Source organism: Oreochromis niloticus, linkage group LG16 (genome assembly GCF_001858045.2).
Source record: "Oreochromis niloticus isolate F11D_XX linkage group LG16, O_niloticus_UMD_NMBU, whole genome shotgun sequence".
Lineage (NCBI taxonomy): Eukaryota > Metazoa > Chordata > Actinopteri > Cichliformes > Cichlidae > Oreochromis > Oreochromis niloticus.
This window is the reverse complement of record NC_031987.2, coordinates 21,654,544-21,667,643: the sequence shown is the minus strand read 5'-3', so window position 1 is coordinate 21,667,643 and position 13,100 is coordinate 21,654,544. Positions and strand designations below refer to the sequence as shown.

The 13,100-nt window shown below is 41.4% G+C and overlaps 1 protein-coding gene across 7 annotated transcripts in view; it reads right to left on the bottom strand.

Moving 5' to 3' along the window:
• Positions 1-11,323, bottom strand: part of LOC100698342 (probable phospholipid-transporting ATPase IH) — a 37,662-nt gene extending 26,339 nt beyond the window's left edge. For 3 of the 7 annotated variants that reach the window (XM_005475523.3, XM_005475524.3, XM_003451610.4), the window contains exons 1-4: positions 9,813-11,323; positions 1,820-1,942; positions 1,493-1,582; positions 404-484 (exon numbers count right to left, since the gene is read on the bottom strand). In XM_005475523.3, the coding sequence (XP_005475580.1) occupies positions 404-484; positions 1,493-1,582; positions 1,820-1,942; positions 9,813-9,851 (333 nt within the window). In that variant the 5' untranslated portion in view covers positions 9,852-11,323. The remainder of the gene's footprint in view (positions 1-403; positions 485-1,492; positions 1,583-1,819; positions 1,943-9,812) is intronic. The other 4 variants (XM_005475525.3, XM_005475526.3, XM_025903953.1 and 1 more) reach the window with 2 other exon arrangements.
• Between the last annotated feature and the right edge of the window lie 1,777 nt (positions 11,324-13,100).

The following is a 13,100-nucleotide window of genomic DNA, read 5'->3' as shown; positions in this document are numbered from 1 at the left end:
CTTTCTGAGCTTGGTGACCCGTTTCCTGGATTTGTAGCCAATGTGTCATGTTTTAGATTTATGTCCTGGTATAACTCTGGCTTCCTGAGCGAGAATAGCTCTATCTATCACTGATAGTACCCCATCCCTCAGTACTGGGACGGAACGGAGAGGATGCATCGCCCAGAGTCACGGGATCCTCAGCTCGAGTGATTAACAGAGGAGACCATTCATGATCATATTTCTCACATCAGCAGACAGCTTCAATGGCATGCCCCTTTGCTGGGAGTGGAATGTGTATATACAGATAATAGAGCAACGGAGAACGGAGAGCGCGTGGGTATTTGAGGCCAGCAGTTGATGCGTATAGAGGATAATCGTGGGCAATTTTTCTTGGACATAAGCACATTTGTGTGCATCCTACCTGTTTGATGGCGGTGACCGTGATCACAAAGAAGAGGGGCAGGCCACTAGTGACTGGGCTGGTGGGGGTGTCGATGATGAGCTGCAAGGGAAAGAAACAGGAGGAGGAAGACGCGGTGGGGGGAGTGGCCACAAATAGAAGATAGGATGTCAAGTAAACACCACTGTTTCAATGTGCATCAGTGAAGAGCTTTTAAAACCAAGAACCAGATCTTCAAGCTGGGATCAGATTTGATCTTTTCCTTTAGGATTAACCATGCTGGGATAGTTATGATCAGTATATTTAGGTGTATACACCCCTACATTTTCAGAGACACATTAAATCCAGCAAGCAATGTCATTATTTCAGTTTAAGAAATTAATACAAACACATCCTCAGCATGCCCCATCATCGATAAATGCATGCACCCAGTCTGTGGGCATGTTTCAAACTCCTCTATCAAGGCAGCTGCTGGAAGAGAAATTGCCTTAATAGACCGGAATACAGCTTCTGGACTACTATCAATAGTCCATCCTTGCATTGTTATTCAGCCACTATATTTGATACAATGTGGCAGTTCAGAAGAAGAAGAAAAGCTTCTGACGTACAGACAGAGCAGTACAACAATCCATTCGAGAACGCTGACTTTGCAAATTTGCATTAGCCTCAGATGAGTGAGTGCTCTTATTTTGAAATATGTGAACGATAAGGGAGTGTCTAAACAGCTATCAGCACTCATATGATTAAACAGTGCACACAGCCACATAATGAGACAGCATCACTGTGACTTCTGGCAATTATGAATCAATTCCAGACTCTTAACAAATGTAAAATCAGCAGATTCTAAAACAACCAGAGGTCCATATTAAGGGTGGAAATCAAAGAGTGACACAAAACACTATAACTGTTTATAACACTATAAAGAAACCAACCAAAAAAAAGGATAAAAAAAACAATGATTTGCTTATTCTACAGGGACAGAAATCTGGCATATACATACAGTATCTTCTACAGAGCGTGCACAAACATGCAGTGCCTACAGTCCTCACACAGTAGGCAGATTAAAGAGATGTGGAAAAATAATTGTCATTAATAAAGCCAAAATCTCACCTGAACCAAAAATATGACCAAAAAGTAAAAGTTAGCGATTCTTCTGAACTGCTCAAACAGGTTCTTGGGAATGAAGTTCCAGAAGGTGTACTGTGGAAGAGAGTGACAGCAAAATTACTATCAAGGCATTTAGAAAAAAAGAAAAGCAAACATCATAACAGTCCCTGTGCCAAAAAACAATAAGAAAGACAAAAAAGTGAAGCATCCTTTAAAAATAAAAGAAACACAGCTAGAAAGGAGGATTACATGGTTGCCTGAGTATAAAACTAACGTAGCGTGATGATAAAAAGTGTTACAGCAGTGACTCGTGGGCTGAGGACCGCTCACCTTGGAGGACACAATGCGGTTGTCGGGATAACGCTGAGGGATGTACGCCTCAGCTCCTGGAGGGGGTTCTTTATGCCCGATATACACCGTCCGACTGTCCACCCAGATCTCCTCCCCGACACACTGCAGAAGAAAGAAATAACATGCAGATATAAATAGCAATAGAAGGTAGAGGCAAGAAACTGGGTTAAATCACAAAGTGTCCACTTACAATTAATGACCTCCTTGCTATTATCTGGCTTACATCAATTGAAACGATGCAGCTGAATAACACCAACATTTTACCAGGACCTCCTTAAAAAATGACTGCACATTGTGGAAGCATGGTTTATATGGCCAGCCAGTATACATTACTGTAGATAATATACAACTAATCAAAAAATACTTTATATATTTTTTTGATTAGGATCAAGAAAAACAGTCCTGGATGAAACACTGCAACAGAATGTTACACAAGACTGTGTTACACGACTTCTGTGACTTCTTTTAACAAACAACTTTACAGACAAGACAAGCCAAATTGAAGGATGTGTTAATGTTTGTGATGCGTGTAGGTGGGTTCGGCTCTGAGTCACGGTACAGTGGATTTGTCATTTATCTTTTTCTTCCTGCAGAACAGTCAGGATATTCTGCAGTCAGCCCTCTGCTCCATCTTTCGATTACTCTCTTCCATCTGCACAGGTCCAAAACACAGCTATGTTGTTGCTCCTACAATTTTCAACTGATTCAGTGGCTTGACTTTAAAAAATTAAATACACATCAGTTCCCGTGCATGCAAACCATCCCCAGGGCTTAACAGAATGCACTGTGGGACTTCACCGCAGCACATTTTTTCCTCAGAGATGTCCCACATTAAAAGCTACTGCAGTAACAGAGCTCTCCGAGACAAAACAAGAATCACGAGACCAGGATTTGGCTGTTTGCGTCTACACGAGTCCTAATGTTTTGGCCTGAGTGGGCAGCGTTAGCGTAGACTTTGGCAAAGTGGCCGACCTGACACAGCTCAAAGCAGAAGTGTTGACCATTAGCAGAAAAGTTCTGGAACAAGCACTTTAGAGGAAGTAGCGCTTCACTGCTTCAAACGTCCTCAACATTTTGGCAGAGACGTAGCTCATTATTGTCAGTGAGAACCCCCCCCAACTTCTAATACGTTTGTGCTCAGTCCACAGGACGTACATGTCCCAAATGTGTTTCCTGTCAACTTAATCCACAAGTTTTAACAAGTTTAAGACGGCCCAAAAGATCAAATGAAGGGTAATGCAACATCACAGTGAATTCAATGCAAGATGAGACACCCAAATAGCTAACTGCAAAACTTAAAAGCAAAGAGACCCAGATCCTGGCATCAGACGCTTGGCAGTGAGATAAAAATAGACACAGATCCAACAGTGTCAGCCGACTGGAGACCCCTCCAAACTATTACGGGGTGGGGGAGCAGCATGACCCAGACAAACACTGAGTTTCTTTCGGTTTCTTTCCATTTTCAAAGTAAGGCAGAAACCGAAAGCAGTAAAAGCAGAGAGCAGGGAGAAATCAGCAACAACAGATTTCTACAGAAGAAAAAGGGTAACAAGGACAAAGAAAAGGATGTATGGGGAGAGTAATGGGGAGAGAAGGTGGGGCTGAGAGCAAAAATAGAAGCAGTTGTCACTGACATGATGCAGCATGTGCGAGTAATCTTTCATTTATTTATTTTTTGTAAAGGGAACTGACCAAACCAAACAGCTGTCCTGGTAATATTAAGCCACGTACCATTGAGCCTTAGTTGTTTACTTTAAACGTCTTATAAATATCCCAACATAACCACGATGTGCCAAGGAATTTCATGTTCTGCTATAAATACTGTAATAACATTTCTTTCCTCTATTCAATTTTTAAGCTTTCCACTCTTCAACTAATTTAATACCAAAACAACAACAACAACAACAAAAACTTGGTTACAATCAGACTCTCTGACCATACAGTACATTTGATGGTTTAATATTAAGAACAGTGTATTGGACCAAGGACAGCTTTGTACAATTTGTTATAGTGCAGGCTTGCATCAAATCAAGCTAAGGATGTGATCCATTCAAAGGACAAACCGAGGATCTAAATGGGAGGCTGGAGAATAGAAAGCACTGTCAACTAAAAGGGCAATTTCCAAATACTCCTAATTTGGCATTCCAGGTTTTTCCTGCTATAGAAAGAGCCTTTGGTGGGGGGCTCACTTTATTTGACAAGAAGAAGCTACTTTCAGCTGGTCCCTTGTCACATGGGGTAGTTCCACATGTTTGATTTGACAGAGTTTGGCCTTTTGAACCAGTTACCTTTCACTGGCCAAGTAAATGCATAAACCATGTGTATTTTTCACCTTAATTGACAGAAATAAAGAGACCAAGAGGGACAAAACACAAACTACAGGAGTAGATAAAAGTCTGAGCCTGGGTCACCTGATGCAGCCCCAACGATAGGTTTGATCGAAAATCATGTATGAGGGTGTCCATCTTCCAAATCTAAACTGAGAGCTGATAGCACACATGAGAGGAGGCTGATAGCTGAAGGTTCTGGCTCCCCTTCTACTTTTGGTAACTAACAAAGTGCTCAGTTGTGGATAATATGGTGATATGAAATCTTTACGATGTGACTGACCCTGATCACTCAGGCCTTTAAATGTGAGGAGAAGGACTTTAAATTCAATTCTGGATTTAACAAGGATCCAATGAAGAGAAGTCAGTAAGAGAGAAATGTGATCTTTCTTCCTGTTAGTGCTCTTGCTGCAGCATTTTGGTTCAACTGGAGACTTTCCATAAAGCTATCAGGAAAACCCAACTATAAGGAATTACAATAATCTAGCCTCAGATTCATTATGCATTAGTGGGAGTTCAGGTTAAAGTTTTGCACTGTAGTCAGGAAGAATATGGAAAATGCTCATTGCTATTTCAATGAAATTGCTCGCTTACATCTTAAACATTCTAAATATTTACTTCTGTCTATTTCTACATCTTTTCAACCATTCTACAAATCCACAGTTCTCTGAATTCATCATCCATCTCCCCCATATTTCTATCTGCAGTGTTTTTTCCCTTTGTTCCCACCATCTCCTGGCAGCGAGTGTCACATTATGACAGCGTGACTGTGGGAGAGGGGTGGAGGAAGACGCAGAGAGATTGCATTGTGGTTTGCAGTTATCTGATCATTAATCCTCACTGATCCGTATCAACCCATGTCCCACAGCTCCCTCTTCACTCTGCTGCTCCAACAGACAAAGTGGCTTGGTGGCTGGTAGCAGGACATGGAGGCTTTGTCTTTATTAACAACCCCAACCAGCAGAGCGACGGGTCTTACGTCACCATCAATCATCAACAATGACAGGATATACTTTACAGCAAAGAATAAAAAACTAAATAAAAGAAACCACCACTACAACTTTTCCTTTTATGTTTCTGCACTGTGTGAAGCACTCCTATTAGGTAGGCGCTTTGCCATTTGTTTATAATTCGAAATGCTGCCTTAGAAAGCCATGAGAGTATTTCCAGATCTAGCATTGTATAATTATGTGCCTACCACTCACAGAGGCTTTGCTCCATAAGCACTTAACAGCACTATGAATGCATATATTTTCGTTACGAAAAAGCTAACCCCGACCCCAGCAGTGCCATCTATGCCACCTCTGTGATGCGGTGCCTTTCTACTACAGAGGGGCAATAAAAGACATACACCATTAACTGGCTTGATTAAATGGTCATGTCTCATACTTCCTCCACTGCCGAGTCATGCTGTGCTGCACGCAGCATGTTTAGCTGCGATCCTTCATTAACCGACAGATCAAATTCCTCTGAGCGAGCCTTACCTTAATGAACTCCTCATGCTAACATGGGATGGACAACGTATGCAACTCCAGAGCAGGATGCGATGCTGTTTAGCTTTATTAAAAACAAACTATAACTAGACCATATTATTAAGCAATTTTAGCTCGTTTTAAAATATATATTGCTACAGAACCTCAGAAATGTTATTTTTGAGTATTACGTGGATGCTACAGTGACTTCATGCGTAACTGTGTCTTATCATCTGGTGCATTTCTTTAGTTTAACTGGCACGATTCAACTTTTAATTTTACTGCTGCTGTAACCCAACAATATTAGCAATCTAATGAACTCTGTTGCATTCTAATGAGCAAAGCAAGTAATTCTGTGTAAATTTGGGGTGGTAACATTAAAACAAATGCAATAACCTATTAACAGAGGCTTTGAAGTCGGTTGTCGCACTGAACACGGATAACAAAAAAAGCCTCAGGACCTTGATCAAAAAAAAAGAAAAAAAATGACACTCATTAGTCACTGATCATCACAGCAATACAGTACGCAGAGACAGACTTCTACAGCATGTCTGCAGGTTCATTAGGCAAAGAAACAGATCACAGAGGCTTCATTATAATGGCTGGAGATCCAACATGTAGGATTTTTCCTCAATTTGATGCTCTGATACAACATTTGTCAAGTGATTATGAGACTGAATTAGTGTCCCAGAAAATATCCACAGTATCCTCTTGGTGTTTTTTATTTGGTTTAATGAGACTTATTAGACTCTGTTGTTTATTGAATTTATTTTTGGGGGGGTACAAAGTGAAATTAAAAAGGAAGTGGTAAAATAAGGAGAGAGAACATGGCTCCTAAGGACAATATGGGCATTTAGGCATTCTAATCATTTATTAAAAATAGTGTTTGGGAGAAATAACTATACAGGTGCAAACAAATAAACAAACAAACAAAAAAAGGGAATGGTGACCCTTCAGCCCGCGCACGGCATTTCAAAAGCATTAAAGAGCCACCGGATACCTCGTAATCCAAACACCGGCAACATTATCAAAGGATAAATATGAGCTGATTACTTTAACATGACAAAATTTGTATTCCGCTGTTGTCCCAGCTTCCTCTCCCACTTCAGCTCGCTGTGATCCAACAGTTACATAAGTCTTTAATCCAGCTGTGCTACTTCTCCTCTCCCTCTCCTCTCTCCTTCTCCTCCTGCCACCCTAATCTGCATCCCAAAAAAAGAAAAAAAAAAACTCTCATTTTGTCTGCGTTTAACACTGACACGATAATACAGGCTTGAAATGGTGTGTCATAAAGAAAACGTTGTCTTCGAGCCATGCTGCGAGAATCAAAAGACAAAATCACTCTTATTTGCCAGCACGAAAGATGTGTGACTGTTTCCTCTGATATGCACACAGACCAGTGGGCAAAGCTCAACCCCAAACACAAATCCTGTGAGTTTGTCACCTACAGCTGCCATTGCTCCACCAGGGCCCCATCTCCAAAGGGTGCAGCAGACAGGAATAGACTGCCCTTAACTGTTTGTAGCAGTGATGTGGCAAACAGTAATCTAGCGGGCTGTGTTCTGCCTTTCAACACCAGCCGGGACTCAAAGGGCTGTAAAGTTGCTAGAAACCCTTCTTAAGCCCTTCAGCGCACAAGGTGCTGCTGGCACCTTTTTAATCAAAAGGGAAACATCGCTGGCCTTTCTCTTTTTATCTGCTGATTTTGTGAGAGGTCTCAGCATGAATAACAGTTTACATTTAGAGATAAGATAGAAGAGGGTTAGGATAGCAGGCGGGCAAGGGTAAATTACAGCTATATACAGCACAGTGGAGTAGCAATAAAGCAGATACAGTTTCAAATATTGAGACCCTGAGAGGCTGTTGTGGAAGTTAAAAGCATGAGGACATAATTATGCTATTACATGGCATCAGCTATTTCTAATAAGTCCAACCCCATACACACAAGCACTATCTTATACAGATTATGACCTCATGCAGTTCTCACAGTTTGCACTAGTCTAAGGCATCATTCCATCTCTATTATTACCAGATGAGAAAAGGGCACTGACGAGGAAGGGGAGCGGAGACCGAGAACACACATAACACACACACACACTCAGAGCACAGGTGGTCCTTTTACAGATAAATTTAATTATAATAAAATCTCTTCCTTCAATGACTGATAACATACACAAGTCTGTGTGCACACTCATGCACCTATCAGCCTCTATATCTCAATGCATGAGGGCTCAGCTATTCTTTTATGCAAAAAAAAAAAAAAAGTTTAACAGACTTAAGTTGTTACGCAACAAAAATGTCCCATTTAAACGTCACGCACCACAAAATCTCACGACACCATAGTTTTCTTTCCCGATATTGTTTGCCATGGTGCACAGGCTCAATTCATCCGCAATTTTTCAGCCAGGGAAGAGGTCTATGAGCATGGCTGGATGCAGTGCATTCCCAGTTTTCATCTAATTATAAGGTGTATGCAACAGATCTGAACTATTAAAGCAATGAGCAATATTGTTTTGAGGTATCTACAATGCTTTGTAGTGTCACTGACCAACTGCCAACGTGTTTCAGTGATTTAATAGTTTTTAATGACTCTCTGTTGAAACAAAGGCACCTGAAACAACAATGAAAATGTGTATTTTTTTTAATCTCTAACAAAAGTAGGTTACACACATATATGGCATTGCAATGCTATCCAGAAAAAGCAGGAAGCTCAAAGAGCAGAGTAGCAAAAATGTGTCAAGCAAGAAATCCTGAATGAATGACAGTAAAAATAAGGAAATTAGTTACAAAAGCAATGGCTCAAAAACTTGCCCTGTGGATTAAAGTGGGCTAAATCAAATTTGCATCCTCTAACAGCCAAAGAACATGCACAGTCTTTTTTAAACAACACTGATAAATAATTAGAGGGCCGGCTACATTTGGCCAGTAACCTCAACTTGGGTGTACTTGGCTCCATCTGGACTAAATAAAAAAGGCTTGGACCCTGTCCTCGTCTCATGTAAGGATGTAAGGTTTGTTCTACTACGCACCCTCATTACTCGAGCATCTGTTCTGAATACGGCAGGGTTAATAGAAGGTGATACACAACTAATAGGTGCCAAGGCAGTCATCACCCATCCCTCCAGTTGCAAATCAATATGCAGAGGATTTAATTTGTGATTAATTGCGTGTCTATTTAATATTGCAGGATGCAATTGGAAAAAAGAGCGAGGGATCATTATGATGATGACCTCCCTCCCAGATCTGATTTCCCCTGATATTAGCCCTGCTGAAACATCAGTCAAGCTCCACGCACACCGTCGCTGGCCTGCTTCGCGCACATGTGCACACACATAGACACCAAGGGGTGCGAAACAGGCTTGAATGATGAGAAGGATAACTCAATATGCACTCTGCTATCGTCACTGCACCTGAGCCAGATTTAAGGTCACGGGAAAGGGCCACAGACGGTAGCAGATTTACCAATGCTCTATAGGTACACAGTCTGATGAGCATCACTGGGCCTGTCAAAGGAGGTTCCTAATAGACTTTTTTTTCCTCCTCTAATTCAGGCTCCCACCAACCAGCTGCCTCATGTCCCAATAGATAATCAGTGGCTGCTGATGACAGAGATTGAGACCAGACTAACCAGTAATATAGTTACAGCTTGCAATCATTACTGTGTGGATATTTCCTGCTCACAGGCAGACCTGATTGCTCATTAGAGATAAATGATGAAGCTTTGATGGCCTCGCCTTTCTCAGAACCTCATTAACTTAACCTGGGCAACTTCTATCAAGCTAGAGGTGTAAGACATGGCCTCTCACTTCTTTTGAGTCCCAGCCATGAGAAAGTTTAGTATGCATGCATGCATTTTTTTTTTAATTCTACACATTCACCAGTCATCACTGCATCTGTAGCTACTGGAACATTCTCCATTCAGCTCCACAAAAACATCGCAAAGCCCACAGCCACCGGCCTGTGCCAAAAAAACAAAACAAAAAAAACAGCTCGAGTCAAATGTGTATTATTGCAGGAAGTTATTTATCACTCTCACACAAACCCTCTGAGCAAATTTACACGCAACACGGTTTTGGGTGCAAAAACCAAAGCCATGAAAACGTGTATCAGAGCACTTCCAGCCACCGAGCTACACTTGTGTGACAGTGTTGACAGACACACTGGGGGCCTTACGTATCTGCTGATGATATTCCGGAGCAGGCTGAAATCCATCCTTTACACGGCTACACTGCGCGACAGAGACGTTCAGCTCTCCCTGGATGGATCTTCGTAAGCGCTACCTCGTGTAGATCTTTCCGCGAGGATCCATCGCTCACCTCCTCCACCGTCGCCGCCGCGTGTCTGCGATAACGAGGAGCAGCGGTCTCTCAGTCACTCGGCTGCTCTGATTTTCATGGCATCCCTGGGAAGAGCCATGCAGCCCCCGAGAAATTACAGCGACCCCTCACCAGCGCTGCTGGCTACATTTTACACTGAATTTTCAGCGCTTGCAAACCTCCAAACCCGCGGGTGTTCTTGCAGGGTGCTCTCCGTCTGACGAGTCCTTTTATTCTTGCAGGAGACGGTCCCTCATGGAGTCTGTGTCCTGCTCTGTGTTCCCAGCGGTGGCCCTCGATGTAGCGGTGCTGCGAAACGTCCAAAGCGCTCATCTGTCAGATGACTACGCTGCGCGTGCGCAATGGCATGTCTGGCGTCTCCCGGGATATTATATTGAATGCTGCACCGAACGAGCGACATCCACATGCAGAAGCACGAGAGGGAAGAAAACCAGCACAGGTCCAACATCATAAACCCCACGTCCTGAGATCACAGCACGATTAAGCCTGTTAGACCTGGACAACTTTAAGTCAGTCTGTTTTAAAGATGAACTATTTAGTTGGAAAGAAATGCTTACTTAAATAAATAAATAAGCATAATCAAAATTAGAAAATACTCTACTAAAATTCATACATTCAAACTGCAATCACGTAAAATGTACATATAAAATAAGCAGTTGCTCCTCTTCATTACTAGACTGTTATTATGCAGGAAAATGGAATTTACTTATGGCATATTTCAAGTGCTTATTACAGAGTGCTGTGCAAACGTTTTGACATGCACAGACGTGCAAACATTAATGGAAATGCAGTATATAAGGCAATAACAGAGGTTGTACAAATGTAATGAGCTTGAAGGTCAGTATTTGGTATCACCATCGTCATTCTTTAACACAGCCTGAAATCTTAGACAGGCTTTCTTGTAATTTCTCTAAGTAGTCTTCTGGAATAGTTGACATGAAGGACATTCAAAGCCCTTCTTTGGACACTGCCTTTTGTTCTGTTCTCTTGACAGAGAACAGAACAAAATTCTTCAATAATGTTAAAGTGCAGGCTCTGGGGAGAATAATCAGTGCCTGATAGTGTTGCATTGTATGATTTTTCTGTCTAGGTATGCTTTTATTGCACTGGCAGCATACTCTTTCCAGATGTTATATCACAGTGGATCAAAATCTGGTGGTACTTTTCTATCAGTCTTGACAAGATACCCAACACTACTGGCTGCAACGCCTCTCCAAACCAGGACAGAGCCTCCACTGTGTTCTACAGATGGGTCTAGATGCTCACAGCTGTACCTCTGTCCTGACCTCCTCTGTATATATTTACAATGATTTGAATTAAAAATTTGGATTCATCACTCCATAAGACCTGTTGCCACTGTCAGCAGATCTCCATTCCTCAGTTTTTTTTTAAAGAGACACTGCACAACACGCTGAGATGTGCCAGGTTTTCAGATGATAGCTCTTTGGGGATCACCTTGTTGCTGCAGTATTTTATGCCTTTCAAACTATGTTAGGTTTAGATTCATCAAAGAATGGGAACAATTATGTGTTTTTGCAATAGGCTGCTGGTAACAAAGTTCGTAAACATACTATTTAAAATTGGTTCTTTGCAACAACAGGTTGTCTGTTATGTGTGGAGCATTCATCTGAAAATGCTCAGGTACAAGGACTAGACTAGAAAATGAGTGAAAAAGAAAAAGTTGGGGGACTGTTGCTTTTAAAATCTTAATCTGCAATTATCTCAGATTTACAGCTATTTCAAGTACAGTAATTAAGTTAAAGTTCAGAAAAAGACCATTTAATTCAGATGTGCCAAACATACAGCAAAGCCACATTATCCAATCTTGAACACTGGATGCTGAAATTAAAAGTTTCAGAGAAGCATTTTTTAAAAAAAAACTTTTCACTGTTTTTCTTTGAGAATGGATCATGTCATACAAACTCAATTTCATCCAGTATCATCACTTTTACCATCCTCTTACTGACAACAGTAAGACATTACTCATTGACCAGCCATTCCACACAAAGGTAAGACGGTTGAACCCAGGAGTTGTGACCACTTACTTTTTTATCTGTTCACAGAAGGATGTGTTTATATGTATGGACGGAAAATCTTCAGAAAAATGAGTCATAAAGGAAGAAGACCCAAATGTTGTCCAGAATCCAGATCTTTCCTCCAGAAGGATACCATTCAGTGTGGCAAACAATCTAATTGAGGAGTAGGCAAACAACACAAAACAAGTCCACAAAGCAGTCCAGAGGCCACACACAAGAACAAACGAGAGGAACCCTGGAAAGCAGGTAAGAAAACTGCAGGTATACAGAAGAGGCTGATGACTGCTGTGGCACACAAAACACAGGTGACACTAACAAGGGTGATCTGAACAATCACACAGGGAAAATGAACAAAAACAGCAAATAAAACTCACAGGAATACCCAAAGACCAGTGATAACAAAACAAAACAGGAAATGACTTGATGGAAGAACAACCTTGTTATGTTTATGCAATGGTTTTACTGGTCGAGCCTGTGGTCTGAGCTACACGTGGCCTGTGATATAAAAGGATGTCAGCAACCCTGACCTAACTTTCTAGAAATAATTGCTCAAATGTGCCAGGAGTGAACAGTGTTCTTATTTCATGTTTTTAATAGCTCAATAAGAAATAAATCAGAAGTACACTAGAACACACACAACTACAAGTCTGCAGACAACCCAGCAGAAATCAGCCCGGTTTAAAGCACACAAACCTACAGGTGTATGCAGAAATAATATGATGAAGTAGAAACCTAAAATCTAAAATTAGCTCCACATCCATCTGAGGGCATAGATCTGGCAGCAGGGCAGAAACTCATGATGTCTTCCCCAGATGCTTTTATTTGTGGAATTATGACTTTCAATTAGCACTGACGCTATTAATAATGCAGGGATCCAGCACTTTCATGTCTGACCTGCTAATGTTTAATGTGGCTGTTTACGTCCCTCAGGGCACTTAATGGCTGATGACGAGTCCACCTCGGCATGCAAATTACACAGTCTTCTTTCTTTATCGACTGTGACAATTATATGCATATTTAACGCCATTGTTATGTGATGGAAGTATTCCTTCTTGCCTTTGTTTTCCCACAAAAAGCACACTGATAAC